Here is a 23,996-nt window from a genome sequence, read left to right as displayed (position 1 = left end):
GCGAGCTTCTGGAACAACTTGTTGTAGTCATAGACAGACAAAGAGCCTTGCTTCAGATTGCGGAATTCCTGACGCTTACTTTCAACCACACTTTGAGGAATGTGATGAGCGCGGAAATCTTGACGGAAATCATCCCAAGTGATCAAACGTCCACCTCTGGAATCCTTGTACTGCTGGAACCACTCTGCAGCCTGATCTTTGAGCTGGAAAGAAGCGAACTTGACGAAATCTTCAGGCCTGACGTTGCTGCATTCAAAATGCTTGCCCAGATCCACTAGCCAATCGTCAGCATCGGTAGCCTCAACACAACCCCTGAACGTCTTTGGAGTATTTGCGAGGAACTGGTTCAGTGTAGCAAAATGGTGCTGATTGTTTCCTTGATTCCCTTGACTGCCTTGATTGCGCTCTTGGAGGATTTGCATGATCAACTGTGTGTTTGCATTAGTAGCGGCCATCACAGCTTGCCATGCTTCCGGAGGAGGCGGAGGTGGAGGCGGATCAGGATTCGGAGTCGTGCGCGTTGGAGGAGCCATCCTGAAGAGGTTGACCACCATTAGCACACAAATAGACAAGTATTGAAGCTGAATCCAACGGAATGAAAATTGCAACATAAAGTCTTCACATCCGAACAAAACGAACGAATGCATTCCTCTTCAAATGGTCACATATCCATAAATTGAGAAGCCACGTAGAATTAAGGTAGAGAAATAAATCAACAAGGTACGGATCAAGAACGAATAATCGGTAAGAAATCCCAATCTCAAACCAATATCCGTGGAAGAAGAACTAGAGCTACTAGAATTCCCACCTATGAAATTCCCGAACCTTTCCGGTTATGCAATCGGGTGTTGGGGATACAGGGGAAGCATAATATCTCACCCAAGCTAGCAAATCCTACATCCAGCTGTATCCATCCTTCAACACATAACCAAGAAAACTTCGGAAACCATCTACCTCAACCTTCGAAAAGCATCTGTTATACAAGTTATGGCGATACTCCCGAACTCCCGCCCCAGTACTGGGTGGCGTCGAGGTTATCTCACCAACGAACTGCATAAAAGAGATTTCCGATGTCGCGCACATATCTCCAGTATACCAGAATTGCAACGATAAAATTGTGACGACAACACCTCGGAGCTCAACTCCCCGGGACACTGCCACAACCCCTAAAGACAGGAGGCACCAAGAACAATGTTCTCGTCACAAAACCATCAGAACAAAACCAAGATACTCGCGTGATCCTAAAAAAAAATTAGTGAAATTTGAGAAGAGAAGAGTCAAAACTCTACGTCAGGTTTCCTTACCAGAGCGATGAGGAGACTGGGAAGTAAAAAGAATTCCTAAGGTCTCCGATATATAATTCCTAAGGACTCAAAACATTTTTTCTAGACACAACTCGGCTGCTAAAAACGATCAAGCAATGGGGGCTCCTAAGGTCGGGGAAGGCTCTGATTACCAACTTGTAACGCCCTCGATGCGGCTATAGCTCCCACGTGTCGAGGCACGACTTAGAGGCATAACCGCATTGAAAGCAATGTCGCAAGTCAGGCAATCATTACAACATCCCATGTAATATATAATAAAAGGGGGAGATAACATAGTTGGCTTACACTCGCCACGTCACATCAGAGTACATAAATAACATCCATCAAACAAACACTCATGGCCCGACTACGGCGCCAAAATAGAAAAGAACCCAACGTGCGACAAGGCCCTGAATCGATAACCCCAACTAGGCACCACTACTGATCATCGGGAAAGGAAACATAATAACGCTGAGAGTCCTCGTCGAACTCCCACTTGAGCTCGTACTCGTCACCTGGGGCGAAATCACATGGACCTGCATCTGGAGTTGTAGTAACTGTGAGCCACAGGGACTCAGCAATCTCGCACCCTCGCGATCAAAACTATTTAAGCTCATAGGAATGGATAAGGCAAATATATGTGGAGCTGCAGCAAGCGACTAGCATATGTGGTGGCTAACTTATACGCAAAAGAGAGATAGAAGAGAAGACGAAGCACGAGCGAGAAGCTAAAGGAACATCCTGCGCAAGCATAACTCCAACACCGTGTCCACTTCCCGGACTCCGCCGAGAAGGGGCCATCACGGTAACACACACGGTTGATTCATTTTAATTAAGTTTAGTTCAAGTAATCTACAACCGGACATTAACAAATTCCCATCTGCCCATAACCGCGGGCACGGCTTTCGAAAGATCAATCCCTGCAGGGGGGTCCCAACTTAGCCCATAACAAGCTCTCACGGTCAACGAAGGAATAGACCTCCACCCAAGACACACCGATCAGACTCGGTATCTTGGTACAACAAGATGATTCGACAGGTTAAAACAAGTCCAGCAACACCGCCCGAATGTGCCGACAAATCCCGATAGGAGCTGCACATATCTCTTTCTCAGGGCACACTCAGATGAGCAATCCGTACAACTAAAACCAACCCTTGAGTTTCCCCGAGGTGGCGCTGCACAGGGCTCTAGTTCGGACCAACACTCAGAGGAGCACTGGCCCGTGGGGGGCTAAAATAAAGATGACCCTCGGGCTCCGGAAACCCAAGGGAAAAAGGGGGGTAGGCGGCAAATGATAAAACCAATGTTGGGCATTGCTGGAGAAGCTTTAATCAAGGCGAACTATCAAGGGGTTCCCATTATATCCCAACCGCGTAAGGGACGCAACAATTCGGGAACATAACACCGATATGACGGAAACTAGGGCGGCAAGAGTGGAACAAAACACTAGGCGAGAGTCCGAGCCTTCCACCCTTTACCAAGTATATAGATGCATTAAGATAACATAGCAATATAATGATATCCCAACAAGTAAATAAATGTTCCAACAAGGAACGGCTCCAACCTTCACCTGCAACTAACAACGCTGTAAGAAGGGCTGAGCAAAGCGGTAACATAGCCAATCAACGGTTTGCTAGGACAATGGTGGGTTAGAGGTTCAATCATGCAATTGGGAGGCTGACAAGCAAATGGTAGGCATCGTAGCAGTGGCAAAGCAAAAGAGTGAGCAAACTAGCATAGCAAAGATAGTAGTGATTTCGAGGGTATGATCATCTTGCCTGCACAGTTGTCAGAGTTGACTGGATCCTCACAAGCAAACTCAACGGGCTCCTCGGTAGCGAACTCGTCTCCCGGCTCTACCCAACAAGACAAACAAGCAACAAGGATACAATCAACCACGGGCAAGACCAAGCAATATGATGAAATGACGATATGCTATGCGGCATGCAAAATGCAAGATATGACAGGAAATGCATGAACCTGGCATCAACTTGGAAAACCAAGTGTGCCACTGGATAGAGGGGAAGAAATCACGTGAAAACGATATAAAGATCATTGGAATCGGAGCTACGGTTTGGAAATGGCGAGCGTTTTACGAAACGAACCGATCTGCGATATGCAGCAAGTAGGCTCCTAAATGCAACGAAATGAACATGCTACAGCCACCAAACATGAAAACAAAATACATGGCAGTGATGTACACAAGATGGTTAACAAAAGACTAGCACTGAGCCATAGGCAAATTCATCCATTAAGAGGTTCAAACAAGCATGGAAAAAATGAATATGCAAAACAGATTCCAGACTTAGTGAAATTAACACTAGTCTGAAATTTCAGATCACGATGCTCTCTTCGGAGCAGCAAAACAACATGATAGATGACCTGAACATGACAAGTAAGAACATGGAATGGAGCTACTCAACAAGCTTAACAAAACACCCAAAGTGACCTGGGGCCAAAAGGGTTCACAAAATATATTAACGGGCACACGAACATAGCTAAAACACAATCAGTTTTCAGACTTAGTGAAAACTGAGACATGCAGAAATTTAACTCGCGAAGGCATGTAAACGAGCTCGATGCACTCACTACGGTGCAAGTCATGGCAAGGAAAGCATATAGCCAGCAAGAAGGCACAATGTTCTAGCTACACATGGCAAGAACAAAGGCATAGCATGCATGGAACACTAACGGTAGCATCGGCAAAATCGCAAACAAGTTGACGATCTGCCTAGATTAACAACGAAGCAAAAGTTGAGCTTGATTGTGTCAACCTAGAGCACTCCACATATGCAAACAAAGACATGGATGGATAGAGCATAACATAAATATCAAAACTCCCTTACTGATCATCCTCGAAAGAGGCACGGATCACTAGGAAACAAGCTGGACATATAGCATCATGAACTAAAATATCCCAGACTTTGTGAAAATCACTAAGTCCCTGAAATCAGCAATCTCAGGTACCTCTCTTCGCAAGCTTGCACAAGACAACACACACATCCTAAAAATGCATGGGTGGCACCTCTGGAAAGAAGACAAAATGCTTAACAATTCATCCCAAAGGGGGACAGGCATATCATGCACGAATTAAACATGGCAAAAATGACAAAAGTGCAAGATGAACTAACGGATCTGCAATCTACTCACGAAGCCTTCTTCTAACAGCATTTTGGGCATCAAAATGACCTCAAATGCAAATGATGCAATGGAATGAAATGATGTACATGTCGAGGCGAATATTTTGATATATCATATGCCCAAAACGGAGCTACGGTTGCGGAGATACAAGCAGTCAAACATAGCACGAAAAACTAGGGTTAGGGGGAGAGAAGTCAACCGAAACGACCCAGATCCAGATCTGGCGCGGTTTACGGAGTTCGCCGGAAACACTGTAGCTGCTCGCCGGAGTTGCGCCGGAGAGGCCCAGGAGCTCGCCGGAGCTCGGGGAAGAGGCCGGGGAGGTCGGGGTCGCCGGATCCGGCACTCCCGCGGCCGGATCTGGCCAGAGACGCGGCGAGGAGGCGGCGGCCGGTCGGGGGGCGGCGGCCGGAGCGCGGCGGCGGTGGGGCGCCGGCGATGCAGGTGGCGGTGGCCCGGCGACGAGGGAGAAGAAGCGGGGCGCGGCAGAGGGAGTGGCCCGGTCGGACGAGGAGGCGGGCTCCCCGCGGGCTCGGGCGGGCCGGCGCGACTGCGGCGATGTGGGCGCCCGCCCGGGACATGTGGCGCAGCGGTGTTGGCTGAGGCGGGCGGCTGGGTGGAGCGGACGCTGTCCGGCGCGGGGCGGACACGTCCGTCGGCGGCGGAGGAAGGAGATCTGTTTTTTTTTAGGAGGAGGACGGGGAGGAAGACGAGATCCGAAATGGGGGGGGTGTTTATATAGGCATAGAGGGAGCTAGGAGAGTCCAAATGAGGTGCGGTTTTCGCCCACGCGATCGTGATCGAACGCTCTAGGACATGGAGCAGAGTTTGGTGGGTTTTGGGACAATTTTTGGGGGTGTTGGGCTGCAACACACACGAGGCCTTTTCGGTCCCTCGGTTAACCGTTGGAGTATCAAACGAAGTCCAAATGATACGAAACTTGACAGGCGGTCTACCGGTAGTAAACCAAGGCCGCATGACAAGTCTCGGTCCAATCCTGAAATGTTTGAACCCCACACACGAAAGAAGACTAGAAATGACCACCGGAGGAGAACGAAGCGCCGGAATGCAAAACGAACAACGGGGAAAATGCTCGAATGCATGAGATGAACATGTATGCAAATGCAATGCACGAGATGACATGGTATGAGATGCATGAAAACGAAAACAACACACGGAGAAAAAGACCCGAACCCGAGAAATAAATATAACTTGACACCGGAAACGGCAAGAGTTGGAGTACAAATAGGGAAAGTTACATCTGGGGCGTTACATTGAACTTCGGGGCAACTGGCTCCATCACGTATACATCCCTGAGTGCACGCTTCCGCTCCCTTTTGGGTATGTGCGTTGCGTATATCATGTTCACCGTCCGCACCTGTGGGGGGAAACCCTTCTATCCTCTATTGTTCGGCGGTCGGGTCTCTTCCTCGTCATCGCTATGCAGCCCCTTGTCATTGTTTTCGGCAATTAACTTGCCTGCCTGCTTGAATACCCAACAGTCCCTGTTGGTGTGGTTGGCTGGCTTTTCGAGGGTGCCGTGTATCTGGCACGAGCGGTCGAGTATTCGGTCCAAATTGGGCGGACCCGGAGTAGTTCTTTTGAATGGCTTTTTCCACTGACCGGGTTTAGAGCCTCTGAATCCGGCATTGACTGCCGTATCTTCACTATTATCGCCATTAATGCGGCGTTTGTTTTTGTTGTGACGCAACCTGCCATTACGGTCCTTGATATCCGGACTGCCAGAATTTTTGCTGAGGTTGTTGCTGTGTGCTAGCCAGCTGTCCTCACCCGCGCAGAAGCAGGTCATGAGTGATGTGAGGGCTGCCATGGATTTCGGCTTTTCCTGTCCCGGGTGCCGGGCAAGCCACTCATCGCGGATGTCATGCTTGAAGGCCGCGAGGGCCTCCGCATCCGGACAATCGACGATTTGGTTTTTCTTGGTTAAGAACCGTGTCCAGAATTGTCTGGCCGATTCGTCTGGCTGCTGAATTATGTGGCTTAGGTCATCAGCGTCTGGTGGTCGCACATACGTGCCTTGGAAATTATCGAGGAATGCGGCTTCCAGGTCTTCCCAACTCCCGATTGATTCTGCTGGCAAGCTGCTAAGCCAATTCCGGGCTGGTCCTTTAAGCTTGAGTGGGAGATATTTGATGGCGTGAAGATCATCACCGCGGGCCATGTGGATGTGAAGGAGATAGTCTTCGATCCAAACCGCGGGGTCTGTTGTGCCATCGTAGGATTCAATGTTTACGGGTTTAAACCCTTCGGGGATTTGATGATCCATTACTTCATCTGTGAAGCATAGTGGGTGTGCGGCGCCTCTGTACTGGGCGATATCACGATGGAGCTCAAAAGAGCTTTGTCTATTTCATTCGGCCCGGCCGGACTTACTGTGTCCGGCGCGACGGTTGTCGTCACGTATCATGGGGCGCCCACGCGATCCATAGATTGATCTTGATTGTCTTGCCTTATCCTCCAATATATCTCGCAAGTCCAGAGCATTCCCCTATGGCCTTGTGCTTTTCGAGCGATGCCGGGGTACGGTTCTAGTGAAGGGCCTAGAGGCCTCTCTGTCGCGACCATGGGGTGGTCGGTCAGCCGTATTGTCTGCTGGTGATGCAGGTTCATACTCCTCCTCCTCTAATCGGGGGAGCAGCTTGCGTTTAGGGTAGCTTTTGGAGGGGCGCTCGAGCTCATGCTCTTCGGCCACGAGGACTTCAGTCCATCTGTCGGCTAGCAGGTCTTGATCAGCTCTAAGCTGTTGCTGCTTTTTCTTGAGGCTATTTGCCGTGGCCATAAGCCTGCATTTCAAACGCTCTTGTTCGACGGGATCCTCAGGCACGACGAATTCGTCATCGTCGAGGCTTGCCTCATCTTCGGAGGGAGGCATATAATCCTCTACCTCTTCTTCTGCCGCTCTCTCATGAGGGCTGGCGTCTCCGTCCTCCTGCGCTGAATCTTGCTGGAGTGGGTTGTCTTCGGCACTGTCCGGTGTGTTATTATCTCCGGTGCCGGAATCTTCATTCTTGCTGTGGCGGGATTTAGGGCGGCGCCGCTGACGCCGGCGCTTGGGTTGTTTCTTGGAGGGGTCATCCTCCCTTGTTCCTTCGCCATTCCCATCCTTTGGGATATCCACCATGTATATGTCATATGATGAGGTGGCTTTCCAGTGCCCGGTAGGCGCTGGTTCTTGGTCGTCTCCGGCATCGTCGTCCATACCGTCGATGTCTTCGGAGTCGTAGTCTAGCATGTCGGTTAGATCGTTGACAGTGGCTACTAAGTGGGTGGTGGGTGGGCTTTGAATTTCTTCGTCGTCCGCATCCCAACCGTCCTGACCGCAGTCCGGCCAGGGCTCTCCTGATAATGAGAGATACTTTAGCGAACTCAAGATGTCGCTGAAAGGTGAGTGTTGAAAGATGTCCGCTGCGGTGAACTCCATGATCGGCGCCCAACCGGATTCGATTGGAGGGAGCGCGGGAGGTTCGGAGCCCGGCGAGGAGTCCGGCACCTCGGAGTCTCGAGCTTCATGAGGGACAAGGTCAGTGTTCGGCTCTATCATCATAGAGGTTGCGGCCCTCGAGGCGGTGTCTAGCCATCCGTCCTCGACCTGCGCAGCCGGCTCCGAATTGAAGATCGGAGCGGGCTCGAGTGCGGCCTCCAGGGTACTGTCCGGCTGCTGAGCTAGATCATGCCCGTCGTGACAGTGCGGCGCGCTTGGCTATGGCTCGAATCCATCGAAGATCAAGTCCCCGCGGATGTCAGCCGTGAAGTTCAAACTTCCAAATCTGACCTGACGGCCAGGGGCGTAGCTTTCGATCTGCTCCAGATGGCCAAGCGAATTGGCCCGTAGTGCAAAGCCGCCGAATACGAAGATCTGTCCGGAGAGGAAGGTCTCACCCTGGACTGCGTCGTTGATGATGATCGAAGAAGCCATCGAGCCTATCGGTGACGACACAGAGGAACTCTCAATGAAAGCACCAATGTCGGTGTCAAAACCGGCGGATCTCGGGTAGGGGGTCCCGAACTGTGCGTCTAGGCGGATGGTAACAGGAGACAAGGGACATGATGTTTTTACCCAGGTTCTGGCCCTCATGATGGAGGTAAAACCCTACGTTCTGCTTGATTAATATTGATGATGTGTGTTACAAGAGTAGATCTACCACGAGATCAAGGAGGCTAAACCCTAGAAGCTAGCCTATGGTATGATTGTTGTTCGTCCTATGGACTAAAGTCGTCCGGTTTATATAGACACCGGAGAGGGCTAGGGTTACACAGAGTCGGTTACAATGGTAGGAGATCTACATATCCGTATCGCCAAGCTTGCCTTCCATGCCAAGGAAAGTCCCATCCGGACACGGGACGAAGTCTTCAATCTTGTATCTTCATAGTCTTGGAGTCCGGCCGATGATGATAGTTCGGCTATCCGGACACCCCCTAGTCCAGGACTCCCTCAATGCTCAATCACCTCTCTTGGAACCCCCGCCAGCTGATTGGGTTCCCACACAAACACCTCCTTGTTTGCGCGTAGGAATTTCACCAGGGCCTCTTCTTGTTCAGGGTTGAGGTTGGCGCCTATGGTGAAGGTGGCGCCAGAGGATCCATCTTCATCGACTGGTACTTGCTTGGTCTCCGCCTTGTCTTGGGTGAACAGTTGCTTCTTCTTGGCTGGCGCAGCCCCCTTGGCCTCGAGGACGTCGGTGCTGGCAGGCTGTGCCACTGTGGCCGCCTTGAAAGCGAGCTTGAGCTCTTGCAGAGCATCTTTCGTATCTCCAAGGTTGTAGGCCGGGTGAGTCGCCACCATGAACTGGGCCAAGGCAGGGTAGCCGAGGATGGTGTTGTACGGGAGGCCGATGGGGGCGATGTCGAAATTGACCAGCTCCGTGCAGAAGTTGTCGTGGGTGCCGAAGGTCACCGGGAGGCGGATCTGCCCCAAGGAGTCGGTGGAGCTACCTCCGCCGCCTGAGAAAGGCTTGCTGGGTTGGAGTCGCTCCAGCGACACGTGGAGGAGGCTGAAGGCTTCCACCGAGAGCACGTTGAGGCCGGCACCGCCATCAATGAGGGTCCTGGTGACGGCCACCTGGCAGATGGTGGGGTGCATAGCATCGGGAGCGTGCCCGAGCAGACGGTGTTGGAGGGGTGATCGTCTGAGTTGAAGGTCAAGTCGGCCTTGGGTGCCACCCAGCCCGGGGGGGCTTCGCGGCGCTTGAGGGCGGCACCGATCTAGCGGATGAATGGCTTGACGTGGTGGCTCAAGGGCGGCGCCTGCGAGCCGCCCAGGAGAGCTGCGACGACCGGGGGGCACCAGTGCAGCATAATGGGCGAGGAAGAGGTTGCGCAACTCCTCCCAGGAGGCCACCGAAGCCACGGGCAGGTGGAGCAGCCACATGCGCGGGACGCCAGTGAGGGCCATGGGCAGCCAGTTAGCCATGACCCTGTCGTCGCCCCCGGCCTTGAGGATGGCCTCCTCATATGCCAGCAGGAAAGGTTGCGGATCGACCGTGGCGTCGTAGTGCGGCGGCATGTCTGGCTTGAACTTGTTCGGCCACTGCACCTGTCGCAAGGCGGGGGCCAAGGCTTGGAGCCCCCTGGTCCCCGCGCCGACGTCGACAGCCGGAACAGGCGGCGCGCTGTCCGCCATGGGGGTGGAGTGCGGTGCTGATGGAGAGCGGGTCGACGGAAGGGAGAGCTTCGGCGCACCCCTACCTGGAGCGCCAAATGTCGGATGTGGGGTTCCAGCAGACCCTTGAGGTTCGAACTCTGGGGTGCGCACGAAGATCTTTCCCCTACCAATCCATGTCTGAACGCCTTACTGAGAATCTAAGATACACAATGAACAACATGGGGGACACAAGATTTATACTGGTTCGGGCCACCGTTGTGTAGTACCCTACTCTAGTGTGTGGTGTGGTGGATTGCCTCGGGGGATGATGATGAACAGTACAAGGGGAAGAACAGCCTCGCGAGAGGTGTTCTTGGGCTGGTGCGAAGAACTACTTGGGTGAGTTCGTTCGCCTCTCGATCTGATGATGACTCGATGACCGCTCCCCCTCTCTACTGGGGTGGCTATCCCTATTTATTCAGGCCCTGGTCCTCTTCCCAAATATTGAGCGAGAAGGGCGCCAACAACGGCCATTTTGAAGGGGAACACCTAGTACAAGTTATCCTGACTAAAGTTGGTCTTCGGCTGCCAAAGGCACTGGCGATGACGCCGTCTTGGGCTCCACGGTGACCTCCATCCTGCCGCTCTGCCGGTCTTGGTCTCGTTGCACCGAAATGGTAACCTTTGCCTGATGCCTCGGTACTCTAAGCCTGTGCTCGCCCCCTTTGCACCAAAGAGGAAACAAGGACACTGCGCAGGCCGGTGCCCGTCTGGTCTCGATCGTCATGGCTTGCATCACGAGCACCTTGCGAGGTACCCTTGCCTTGATCTCTCCGCCTCATCGCGAGCCTGTCTGGTGAGGCCGCTCCTGAGGAAGCCTTGCATCGTCCGCCCCGCGAGGCTTGGCCCCTCGCGAGGGTCTTGAGCTTGCGTTGATTAAGATAAGATGGGCCGTATTGGGCCACCACTTGAGCCACGCCGCAGGCCGCAGGCAGGCAAGTCTGGGGACCCCCGTTCCCAGAACACCGACATATACACCTTATAGAATGAAAATAAAAAGTACGTATAAAAGTTTGGTATAAAGTTTTTTTTGTTTGGACCGTCCCTCGATATTGCAATACTTGGCCCTTTCCAAAAATCTAGATTTTTCATCAATCGATTTCAATGTTGGACATTTGTGGAATTAAGGACTTCATATTATCTAAGAGAGCCCGATGCCTACATACGAAATCAAACTAGATGATCAATTTTCAAAATATATTGCATGCAATAAAAGAACGAATGGATATAAACACTACAAACCTAGACATTACGTTGTCATGAGACCATAAAATGATGTCCTTAAAAGCATTATGCATAAACCCACAACACTGATTCGTCAAAATGTATCTCAAAGGCAAACACACAAAGACAAATTTTAACAGAATCATGATCAAATTTCAATTTAGGAGAGGGAATAACATGTGGATGTGGTTGTTGAGCTGTTTCATCTCCACCAATAGTTGCATGCATTTCACCTTTTGTCCGTTGTTCACTTGGTTCACCTACATCAGAGATGCCATTTTCTTCAGATCTTGCTCATTTGCGCTCACAACGGTCGTGGTAACACTTGCAGTAGCAGCAGCATCATGAGCAGCTGGAGTTGGAGTAGCCGGACTACTCTTTAGTGGAATTACCATCCCTAGCACACCAGAAGTTGACAAAACAGTTGAATGCAAAGAGTCTTAGGTCATCACAAAATTCATCATGGTTTATCACAAAATAACATCACCATCTATCATAGTTTATCACCAAACACATATCCACACACGGACCATACTTTATCACAGATGAAAAACGATGAGATCACTACATATCTGCAAGTCGTCATCATCGGCTGCTTGGTGCACACATGGAGAGGGTGGAGATAAAGAGAAGCGTCGGTGGCTCCGTGCAGATGAGATGAGGGACACATCAGTGTGGTTCCGGCTTTGAGGGAGAAGAAGAAAGCGACGAGCCTTCAGCTATGGCCTCATGATCGATGGATCTCAGGCCTTGAGGTTTCTTAGGGGAAGGTGTCTGCTAGGTTAGAACAGGGGAGAGAGATGGGACTATGAGGGGAGCGAGTGCCAAGTGCGGTTGTGTGTTTGGTAGATTGGGTGGGTCGGGGGAGGCCGGTGAGCCGTTTAGTGGGCTGCTAATTTCAGGCCTCTCCTGTCTTCTGTTCCATAATTGAGGGCTATTTTTGTGATGGAATATGAAGCCTGAGCCCAGCCTAAAAATATATTCGGGCAGTAATAAAATGAGGGTTGAACCCGACCAAGTCCGATTTTGAGTTGGGTTGCCCATGCCTAGATTTTTATGAGGCATGTCCTACTCCATAGGATTTTTCACATACCGGACGCAAGACAAAATGGGATTCGGCATGGTACATGTCACCATCCTATATGGCGGCAAGTATCGGTCCCTTATCAACTCACAATAGCATCAAAGCGTTTTGTCTGTCCGACTCGTGATGGTTATAGCGCCTACTGAGGCTTGATTAGAGTTTCGGCAAGTTCGGGCGCCTACTGAGGTCAAAACCACTGCAATCCTTCACCTTTCATGACCCCTCACCCCACGAATTCACTGCCCAAGTTGGAATTGACTGGTGTTTCCCCAATCTGAACTTATGCGAGCCACAACCCACAACCCAATCTCTCGGCCTTGGTTTGAGCATAAACCACCTAATGCCTAGCTGGAGGCTGGAGGAGAAGGCGGAGGAGGTCCCCTATCAAAGGTGAGGCCCGACGACTGTGTGGCTAGCGCCTTGCACAACTAGATCGAGGAAGCTCAAGCATGATGTGTACACCTGTCGGAAGTGGAGAAAAAGAAAGTGAATCTAGGAAGGAGGAGTGCGAGTCAGCTAGGATTTGGGAAGCTTTGTTTTCTCATTTAGGCATGAAAAGAACGATTGCTTTTCTCATTTAGTGATGGAGTGGGAAAGAAAGAAAACCTTAATTGATCCCAGCCCAGCCCAGCTGGAGGCTGGAGGAGAAGGCGGAGGATGTGTAACGTCGCGTGGTGATTGAGCCCAGCCCAGCCCAGCCCAACCCAAGCAAGCCCAGTCAACCCAAGCAAGGCAGAGAGAAGAGGTAGCGCCGTCACGTCACCTCTGCTCCTCCTCCTCAATCAAGCAGAAGCAGAGGAGAGCTTTCCATTTCGGGGATCGAATGGAGGTGGCGACGGTGTTCCTGGAGACGAGCCTGGGCACCCGCCTCGCCGTCTCATTCCCCGCCTCCGCCACCACCGTCGCCGACCTCAAGCGTGCGTACTAGTATCTTTTCTTTCTTTCCTTCGTTCCTTCTTTCTTTCTTTCTTTCTTTCTTTCCTCATGCTGAAGATGAATCTAAAACAAATCGGTTCAATTCGATCTCTTCTCTACTCTTGGCCGCGCCGCATTTCTTTTCTTCTTGTTTGATTTCTTGCCTCACAACAAATCAGATGATATGAGATGACAAAACCCTATCTTATCTTAATTACCAATCTCCCTATTTGGGGGTTTTTACAGGGAGAGTGAGCGATGAACACGCCGCAGCTTTTCCCCACATCGGCCACATCGCCGTCCAAGCCATCAAGGTGATCTTCTCTTCTCTTCTGTTCCTCCAAAAACCCCCCAATCTTTCTTTATCACACTCTGTCTCTTCTTATCAGACTCAGAATCTGGCTGCTGCATTTGCCTCTTCTTGTGCAGGTGAACCAGGGAGGCTCCTTGTACCAGCTCACCGACTCCATGGCCGTCCGGGATGCCTTCCAGGGGGTCACCGGCGCCTGGCACCTCCAACTCCAACTCGATGCTCTTCATGTTGATGCCCATCAACAAGCTCCTCCTCAAGTGCCACACGCCTGCAACTGCAAACATGATTCATCCAGCAGCAGGAGCTTTGCTGCTGCTTTGGGATGCCAGATTCTCACTCACCAGCACCAGCAGGCTCAACTTGAAGCCACCCACACTGAAACTGAAAGGCCACCCCGGGACAAGCATAGGGCGGTTAAGAGGCCTGCTGCTGATTCTGATTTTGATTTTGGCCTTCTCTCTGTCCACAAGGAACCACGCGGCAGCATAATAGCTGGGAACATGTGCAATGCTGCAAACAGCAAGCAAGATGCACCTTGTGTTGAGGAACTGGACCAAGCTGATCCTTGTTCACAAATGCAAGTTGAGGAAAAGGAAACTTGGACACCCAAGGAAGCTGATTCTTCACAACAACAAGAAGCAATGCAGAACAATGTCGAGGAAAAGGAGTCGCTGACAGCAAAGCTCTGTAACGGCGATGAAAGCAGCAACAAAGAGACTGATCATCCACCACCACCTTGTGCCGCCGTGTCCACCAAAGAAGGCGAAAATGAAGCTATGCGATGCAAAGTTGATGAAAATGGGACATTGACAGCTAAGGCGGTGCGCATTGACGAAAGAAACGACAACAGGATGCATCTTCCACCACCTTGTGCCGCCGAGTCCACCAAAAAAGGCGATTCTTATGAAAAAGAAGCAATGACACGCCAAGTTGAGGAGAAGGAGCCATTGGCAGCAAACGTGTGCAACGGCGATGAAAGCAGCAACAAAGAGACCGATCACCCATCACCTTGTGCCGCCGAGGCCACCAAAGAAGGCGATTCTTATGAAAAAGAAGAAGCGATAAAACACAAAGCTGAGGAAAAAGTGTGCAACAACGAAAGCAGCAGCAACTGGACTGATCCTTCACCTGGCGACGGGTCCATGAATGAAGCTGATTCTTCAGAAAATGAAGTAATGCAACATGAAGCTGAGGAAAAGGAGCCATGGACTGACAGTGTGTGCAAAGGGGGAGGAAGCAGCCACTGGAATGATCCGATTGAATGGACGGACGCAGAACAGAGGGCATGGGAGATGGCATTGAAGAAAAGAAGGCGGCCGAGGACCACAGTGCGCAAAATGCCCAACAGTAGGGCAGCCAAGCTGTATGGCTACAGGTACACAAACCTTCCTAGTACCATTTATACACTGGATGATTACTTTGTGTTGTTGCATCAGCCCATCCTAGCTAGACATCCGGGCTATGCCCCCGGAAATGTTATGTCATTTTGAAGATAAACTTCCAACTGTGGCCACTGTGTTCCAAAGACAATAAAATGCATACATTATTATGTTTATTTATCCGTAGAGAAAAGTAGACACTGATTGAATGACTAGGTGCTACTAACTATTTTATTTATGCTGTTCTACTCATCAGAAATGCTTGCGGTATATAGCTTGTATGATAGAGGAGCTTCTTATCAAGTCATTATATGACTGAGGGACATGATGAAATCTATGTTAATATTTTGCTGCAGTAATTAGACGACCCGCGCACAGCAATCAGTATCTTTCTTGTTGTGGAATGAACGTTTCAAGCAATGTTTTAACACACAAGGCATTGGTGTACCTTGTTTAACACACAAGGCATTGGTGTACCTTGTTGTATAGTTAGTTGAATTTCCTTTCTTCATGTCCTTCGTAGATAATTAATTGCCTATACATGATAAGCATAAGCTTAGGAAGAAGATGCAGCAGTATAAGCACACCAATTAGCTAGGAATCTACTTTGTACTGCTTGTAACAAACATAAACATTTTTTCCTTGTATATTACTTGATACAAAATCCAATATATACAAAATCTATTGATGCTCTGATCAGTACCTACTTGTTTTGTCATGTTACACGCACTGTTATCGGTAAACAAAAAGGATTCGTTTGAAATGTTCTTTTAAATCGGTATAGCACTTGTAGAATTCTATTAGAATGGAAACAAAAAACAAACAAACAAAATCTTTGTAGGCATAAATAAACTCTTAAGACATGGTTGTCACTTGCTGAAATGCAAACTCTGGGTTCAGATCTATGGCAAGAATAATATATGCAGATTACAAGCAAGAGAAACTTAGGATAGAGTAGCGGCTAAACATCTTTGGTCATATTATTATTATTGTCATCTTGTCCCTTTTTGTTTGTGGCTGATATTAACATATAGTGGAATGATTCTGAAATTGAGTTTTTGCTGTGTGGAGCAGCTGAAGAGGAGAGGAGATGAGCGGTGGCATAAGAGGAGGGAGTATCGCATTTTGGGTTGGAAACTAGCAAGGGGGGTTGATGCATGCATGGTGATGGCCATTGTGTTGCTGCTAAAAAACTGTGGTTGGTTTGCTTGTGTTGGTATTTTTTTTGGTTTGATAGACTGAGATTGGTGGTGTGTATGTACTTATGTATGGAATGTTGATGCTGCTGATTCATCAAATCAGACTTGCATGTATGAACTAGTTGAAGAGGATGCTTGTCTTTCCTTATAAACATGAATCAATCAATGTAGTAACATTATTTCTTCTCCAAAGTTATGGCATTTTTTATTTACTTTTGACATGGAACATCTTTATTCTTCCATTAACCTGAGCGCACAGCAATGTTGTTGGCCACCAAGTCTTGGACCATACGGCTTGGGGATCGACGTCCATGTTTGCACCAAATCGAATGCAACCTTAAAACAGAAAGAAAAAAAATGTAAAACAAGAAAGGCTTTTTTTTTATCTCTTTAATTTAAACAGAACACCTGAATAAGCATGTCGAATCGCAAATCCCCATCCATCCACGTTGCGAGGAATCCGGCATCGACGCTAGGAGTTGATTTCCAGCATATCACCATGAGAGGAGTTGATAATGAGCAGCATTTCTTGTGATGTGGAACAAACTTGGCTTCATCAATATCGATCTAGCTCCTTCTCCTTTGCACTAATTTTGTTCCTCGGAAGAAACTAGCACTAGTTATAGGGAGGGTAACATCCATCATATCTGTTTTGTTTTATTTTGTTGGCCTCTACCTTTTTGTTTTTCTTCTTTTCTTTTGCCTATATATGATGATGAAACGACCTCCTAGTCTTAAGATACAACATCATGGCCAGGCCAGGCAGCTGAGCCTGCGCTTGCCATCCATCTTAACTAGCATAGCAGCAGTAGACACTATATAACTAGCCAATAATAATCACGACACCTATTATCGCATTCATCTTTCTTCTCTTCTCTACTCTTCTCTACAAAAGGAACAAAGAAAAGCAACAGCAGCAGCAGCACAATAACAAGAATGAAATGATTCAAGAAAGCTAAGCTTCCTTAAAAAGTGTCAAAATAAAATGAGTGCATCCTCACCACATCATCATGCTAATTAACTAGTACTAGTAATCTCATCTCATCGGTGTTCATTCATGCTACACCTTTGCTAGATTACAGTTTGCAAATTCATGATTGCCTGGCCTGGCCTGGTCCACACAAATAGAGTATGTTGCAACCGCCTAACTCTCAAACTTTGGTTCATTCATCAGACATAACTAGCAACTACTCGCTCCCAGAAAAACTACGACGATTATATTAGCTCCAAGCTTTGGTCCATTCATCAGAATCCTACTCCTCTCTCTTCAGTCGTCAGTCACGCCCACACTTGAGCCAGCCAGCCTGCTCTAACAACACCTGCTCACACATCAAGACAATGCTGCAAAACAATAACAAACAGGCACCAAGTTAAGTCGGCCACGCCAAGGGGAGGCTGTTTCGGGAGAATTCCAAAGCAATAGCAACTCCTATCAGCAACATCACTACCTTTCTGTTGGTAGCATTCGTGCGGTAACCAGCGTGTCCCTGCTTTGCTCAAGTGGTCGCTGCGGATGACTTCACTGCAATTGAAACAACACTCGCACACATCATCATCAACATCATCTAAAAGGCAGCGGAATCAAGCTTTTTCTCAAAATTTATACGAGTCTTACATACATACTGTTTCTTAGACAGCCGGTCTCCTGGATGATGGTACTTGCAGTTCATCTGGAACTTACAGTACCCCTGCCTCATGTAGTGGTTACACTCGGGTTCACCTGGCCTTTCAGGATACATGATGCTCTCTTCTTGTTGCTCCACGCCATTATCTGACCTTGTCAAACTATCATACACCCCCGACCCACTTCTCTTATCAAATGCTTCCTGGAACAGCACAACATCCATGAGCATTCACTGGTAACAAAAACCGAGCATCTATGTTCTTTCAATTGGGTGACATGACATACATATTTCATATTTCTACTTCTGATAAATGAAGAAAATTCAACAAGATCACGATCAACATTGTAGAAACAAAGAGCAACCTGCATTGCACTTCAGGTGGTAGATTAAAAAAAGAATTTCTTTGCTACTACACACATAACTACTCCCTCTGTCCCACAATGTAAGACATTTTTGCAAGCTATTTTAGCTTGCAAAAACATCTTACATTGTGGGACGGAGGAAGTAATATTTACTATTTAGCCTCTCCTAGCACTCCATAGTCCATACCATCATATTTTTCAGTGGCCATCTTTGTGTTGTGTGGATATATACTTCAAACATTCGGAGTTCAGATGTGCAATAGGAACCGAAAAGGTTCAGAACAGATTTCATTCGTACGATGAGGTAGTAAACAAGCACAGAAAATAGTACTGTACTCACTGTAAATTGGACAAGAATTCTCAACGCACAATTTATTCAGTTTTCATTTGCATAAATGTCAATGCTAGTAAAGATGTCTTTCCCAGTTCCCAGTACACAGGACTGAGCTGACCAGTACTATTTACTATACTTAATGGCATGCCTAAAAATGCAACAGGGATCAGCCAGAGAAAAAGGAACAATTGCAAACTAGAGTAGCTATGATTGAATCAACAGTGTTTACTTGAACATCGACCACTGATAATAAGAATATACCTCTGCAGTTGAACTTGAATGTATATCTTTGGGATGACGAAATTCACATGCTGATCCAAATTGACATTTCCCAGCTTTCATATAGAAAGGACAATCTGGCATGCCAGGTCCAATCTGATCAGAGTGAGCTGCAAGTCTATCTTTTGGATGGTGAAATATACATGCAGACAGATATTTGCATTTCCCAAACTGCAAGTAGTACCGGCACTCTGGCTGACCAGGCCTCTCAGGATACTGCGGTTGCTGGGGAAGCATATAGTCTTGTAATGTGATTCTTGTAGATGGATGATGTTCATCAGTGGTAACAGATCTTTTTGCATCTGTTGGGCTCGAAGCCTCTGGGTGATAAAACTTACATTGTGCCCTAAGTTTACAGTACCCACGCTTCATAAGGAATGGGCATTCTGGTTCATCAGGTCTCCCAGCTGGGTATTTGTCTTTTGGGTGGTGATAGTTGCACGCTGATGCAAATTTACAATCACCAAATCTCATGTAGAAGGGGCAATCTGGTTTGCCAGGCCTCTCGGGATAGTTCACCTCTTCTTTGTATTTTGACTGTTTTGGGTGGTGATATTCTGGTCTGCCAGGCCTCTCAGGGTAATCCACGTGCTCCCCCTGCTTGCACAAAGGTCCATCTGAACTATCTGCTGAACAGCAACCATCGGAATCGTCTGATGACCAGTCTGACTTCTGCATGAAGCAGATAGGATAAGGAAATTAACAAAAAAGGCACAGACCAGCCTAAATCTGGGAAAGTACAGTACAGTGTCACAAAGTAGCAGTATCCAAGAGATGTGTGCAAATGCAGCATAATATAGGGAAGAAACAGCATGTACCTTTTTCGCCTTTCCTTCCGTACCAGGCAGTACTTTTTGGGGAGGTAGAAGCATTCTAAATATGCTTGGTGGCAGGACACCAGAGCTAGATGAGTTGTCATGGTCAGAAGACTTCTTTGAGTATGACGTGTCATCTACGATCGCACCATCGGAAGGTTTCTTCAAGTGTGATCTGTCATCTAAGGTCGCATCATCGGAAGATTTCTTCATGTGTGATCTGTCATCGAAGGTCGCATCATCGGAAGATTTCTTCATGCGTGATGTCTCATCTAATGTATGATCAGAAGATTTCTCCATTTGCAAAGCATTATCCTCCCACCCTGTTGGTGGACTAAACTGAGCATCAATGACATGGTCTGGATGGTTAAAATGGCAGTTTTTGCCATATCTGCAAGCACCAGTTCGCATATAGTAGTCACAGTTTCTTGCTCCCTGAAAAGTAATTTAGACTACCATTCAGTTTCAACATTTTCCAATATAAATCATAAGTACCAACTCCAACAGATGAAAAGATAGCATAGGCATACTTCACGAATGGGAAGGCCAAGGCGGTTCAGTTCCAGAATTTCTGCAGCGCCATGGTTTCTTCGTTCAGAGGGACGCCATGATTCATCTGATCTAGATTTAAGCTGCTGCAGTGACAACATCAACAAAAAGGAGGACGATAAGTTACTAAATAGCTCATGAACAAAGTAGTGAATGAGGTACATATTAATCAGGCTTTCAAACGTCCACTACAATTATCAGCACATAAAACTTTTAAAATGCCACATCATCTCCTGCTTATCTAGAGACCAGAAAGGATGCGAGAGACTACATTTTTATACAGAAAAGGGCATGCATATGAACATATATGTAGAAGCATACAGCAGGGACTGCAGGTGTGAGCTTAATGCACTGAAATATAGATCCCAGTACCACCTGCACAGTTGCATGACAAATGGCACGGATATGACAGCGATAATTTACACAACCTATTGTGCTAAGCAAAATTGCAGCATATTCTACGTAGTACGGAAACCAACAAAGTTTTCTTGCCAAAAAAGTTTAGAGTAATACATAATATGATAGTAAAGTGACGCAGATTTTACCGGTGGGTGATTGAAGTGGCATGAGGGCCCGTATGTGCAGGTCCCTTTTGACATGTAAGAGGGGCAGTTAAGTTTTCTGGGCTTCTGTGGATATCTTCTAGCAGGCAACGTATACTTCTCCTTGCTAACTATACCCCAATCTCCGGTACCTTGATAAGCTGCCATGTCCATAGCACGATCATCCTCAGGCAGCACCTTCTCCTTGTTAACTATACCCCAATCTCCGGTACCTTGATAAGCTGCCGTGTCCATAGCACGATCATCCTCAGGCAGCTTAACCTTCTCCTTGTTAACTATACCCCAATCTCTGGTACCTTGGTAAGCTGTCCTGTCCATAGCAAGATCATCCTCAGGTGCACCCCACTCATGGCGGACACGCTCCGCTATATCCTTGTGCTTATCAACAGTGAAATCAGACTGTGTTGCTCCCTGTTTATCGCTGGTCCTTTGCTCCAACATGTTCCCCTCAGCATGAACACCATCCATGTCCTTGCCTGCTATCTGTTCATCACCCATGCGTGGCTCAGCCTCGTTCTTCTGACCTTCCAAAGCAGTAGCATCACTGGATGTACCCCAGTTATCGACGATGACCTGTTCATTCACATAGCCATGTCCCTCTACATCAATATCATCCTTGGTTCTGCCATTTTTGTCGATGACACCTTGATTCCCCACTGTATCATGTTCCTCCACAGGACTCTCATCCTTGATTGTTACTATTGCATCACTGGCATATTGCACCACTGCCTTATCCTGGTCTTTCACCACAATATTATCCATGGGCACTGTACCCTGGTCGTCTATGATCGACAACTTAACCTGATCTTCCGTGGCAAGATCCATGTACTTTGGGTCGACGACACCTTGCTCCACCACCATCTCCTTTTCTTTGACAGTGTACTCACCCTTAGTTGCTCTTGAACATTGCTCCAGCACTTTCTCTTGTTTCTCAACAGCAATGTCATCGGTTCCGTCAATGATACCTTGCTGCTTGTGATCTTTGACAGAATCATCATCATCCATGGTTAAATCGACAACGCCTTCCTCCACCACCTCTTGTTCTTCAACAGAAGCATCATCATTCTTCATGGTTGTTCCCAGGTCATAATAAGCGGCACATTGCTCCACATTCTTCCCTTGATCCTCGACAGCAGCAATGCCATCTGTGGTAGCGCGCGTTCCTTCCACGGCACCTAGCAGCAGCACCTCAAGATCTTTGACAGCATTATCATCATCTATGGTACTTGCATCATCCCCTTGGTCAATGACACCTTGCTCCAGCACCTCCTGATCATCCTTAGCAACATCATTCTCCATGGTTGTTCCCAAGTCATCGTAAGTGGTGCATTGCTCCACTGCCTTGTCATGGTCATCTACAGCAGTGGCATCTGCGGTTTCACCTTCCTCTTGAACTTGCACAGCATCATCAGCATTCTCAGTTGATCCCGGCTGATGATCTCCCAGTGTCTCTTGTCCCTCAGCAGCAATATCTTCATCCCTTGGCTGGGTGGCATCTAGCTGCTCCACCACTTGCTCTTGAACTTGCACAAGAGCAGCAGCATTCTCCATGGTTGTTCCCAAGTCACCATAAGTGGTACTAGATTGCTCCAGTGGCTTCTTCTCCTGATCATCATCATCAACAGCAATGGCATCATCCATGGGTGCGACCTCTTGTTCAACAATGACACCTTGCTCCACTGCCTCTTGATCATCCTTAGCACCATCATCTTTCATGTTTGTTGTTGTCAGTTCTTCACAAGAGGAGGAGGTGGTACTAGTACATTGCTCCAGTGGCTTCTTCTCCTGATCATCATCACCAACAGCGACAGCAACAGCAGTGGCATCTTGTGTGCCTTGACCGATGATTCCAGCTGCAACGACACCACCTTGCTCCAGCACCTCCTGACCTTCCACAGCGACAGCATCAACACCATCCTGGTCCTGGGTACTAAATCCCAGCCCATGAGCATGAGCATGAGCATGAGCGGGCAAGTCATCTTGTTCCTGGGCATCATGAGCCCTTGGGGTTGGGCAGCAGGTGGGTGCATCTACTAGCTTGAACTGATGTTGATCAGCAAGACTCGTGCAGTGCAGCTGGTCCGGATGTTGGTCCCCAGCAGCAGCAGCATCGTCCTGGATGGACAGCAATGTAGGAGCTTGTTTGGGGAGGGGCAGATCCAGCCCCTTGTGTTGCTCCAGGACGTTGAGGCCCTTGGTGGTGAGCCCTGGCTCGTCGTCGCCCGCGCCCTCCTCCTGGTGAAGGTGGAGGTCGGCTTCATCCAACAGGCCGCAGGGCTCCTCCTCCTCCTCCTCCTGGTGGTGTTGCACGGCAGCGGCAGCGGCAGCGGAAGGAGCGAGCGATGGCGATGGCGTGGGGGTTTGAGGAAGGAGGTGGAGAGCCCTCTTGGCCCTGGGAGCGTGGGCTGGAGCGGCCTGGTCCTGCTCCTGGTCGTGGTCCTGGTGGTGGCGGAGGAGGGAGGCGGGGGTCGAGGGTGGAGGGGGTTCCTGGTGGTGGAGGTGGAGGTCGGGCTTGAGGTGGAGCAGGAGGCTGAGCCCGAGGCTGGGCGAGGAGGAGGAGGAGGAGGATGCGGCGGCGGGAGTGGAGGGCAGGGCGATGGCGGAGGAGAGGGCCCGGATGGAGCCGAGCAGCCGCCTCCCAAGGCCGAGGCTCGGGGACGGAGCGGGCGCGATCGGCGGCGGTGGCGGTGGCGGCGGAGAGGGCGGCGGGGTGGTGGGGTGGTCGTCGTCGCCGATCATGGCGGACGGCGGCGGCGGCGGCGGCGTGGGGATGGGGGAATGGGGGAGGATGGAAACCCTAAACCCAACCACTCCCTCTCTCTCTCTCTCAAAGGGGGAATGGCGTGCGTACGGAGGGAGGGAGAAGAAGCGTCCCTCCTAAGCTAACCCAACCCAACCACTTGCTGTGGTTTGTTTTGCAGTGCGGCCCCTCGCGCTCTTCATTATTCGTCCTGCATCCTCCCACCACCACTCTCTCCACCGTGACTGTGAGTGAGGATGTTTGTTTTGCAGTGCGGCCCCTCCCATCCCATGGTTTCCTATTTGCAGCCTCAATAATCAATCACACCGCCGCTCCGCTCCTAAACCTGGGCAAACGTCGGGCCAGGCCGGGTTTCGGGCCGGGCTTATAAAAGCCCGACCTTCATTTCTCAAGCCTGAGCCCGGCCTGAAGCCCGAACTTGCAAAGCAGTGTTGGAAACTTATCAATCTGGCTATGCTTGCAAAGCAGTGTTGGAAACTTATCACAA

At 49.1% G+C, this 23,996-nt stretch overlaps 2 protein-coding genes across 6 annotated transcripts; one reads left to right on the top strand and one right to left on the bottom strand.

The window, feature by feature from the left end:
- Positions 1-13,158: 13,158 nt before the first annotated feature.
- LOC123150190 (uncharacterized) lies at positions 13,159-16,433 on the top strand. The gene is made up of 4 exons (XM_044570021.1): positions 13,159-13,332; positions 13,577-13,644; positions 13,760-15,018; positions 16,097-16,433. The coding sequence occupies exons 1-4, from the start codon at positions 13,239-13,241 to the stop codon at positions 16,098-16,100; spliced, it is 1,425 nt and encodes a 474-aa protein (XP_044425956.1). The 5' UTR covers positions 13,159-13,238; the 3' UTR covers positions 16,101-16,433.
- A 730-nt stretch (positions 16,434-17,163) lies between these two features.
- LOC123150163 (uncharacterized) lies at positions 17,164-23,575 on the bottom strand. 5 transcript variants are annotated; one of them, XM_044570010.1, is made up of 8 exons: positions 20,926-23,574; positions 20,731-20,844; positions 20,167-20,271; positions 19,640-20,071; positions 18,804-19,493; positions 17,845-18,047; positions 17,670-17,743; positions 17,164-17,562 (listed from the first exon to the last, which is right to left on the bottom strand). In XM_044570010.1, the coding sequence occupies exons 1-8, from the start codon at positions 23,485-23,487 to the stop codon at positions 17,552-17,554; spliced, it is 4,191 nt and encodes a 1,396-aa protein (XP_044425945.1). In that variant the 5' UTR covers positions 23,488-23,574; the 3' UTR covers positions 17,164-17,551. The 5 variants fall into 5 exon arrangements, 4 of the variants coding, with proteins under 4 accessions (XP_044425945.1, XP_044425931.1, XP_044425938.1 ...); XR_006474991.1 differs by having other exon boundaries at positions 17,841-18,047; positions 20,731-23,573; XM_044569996.1 differs by having other exon boundaries at positions 20,167-20,268; positions 20,731-23,575.
- Between the last annotated feature and the right edge of the window lie 421 nt (positions 23,576-23,996).

The sequence above is a fragment of the Triticum aestivum genome, chromosome 1B (genome assembly GCF_018294505.1).
Source record: "Triticum aestivum cultivar Chinese Spring chromosome 1B, IWGSC CS RefSeq v2.1, whole genome shotgun sequence".
NCBI classification, from domain to species: domain Eukaryota; kingdom Viridiplantae; phylum Streptophyta; class Magnoliopsida; order Poales; family Poaceae; genus Triticum; species Triticum aestivum.
This window is presented reverse-complemented; position numbering and strand designations above follow the sequence as displayed.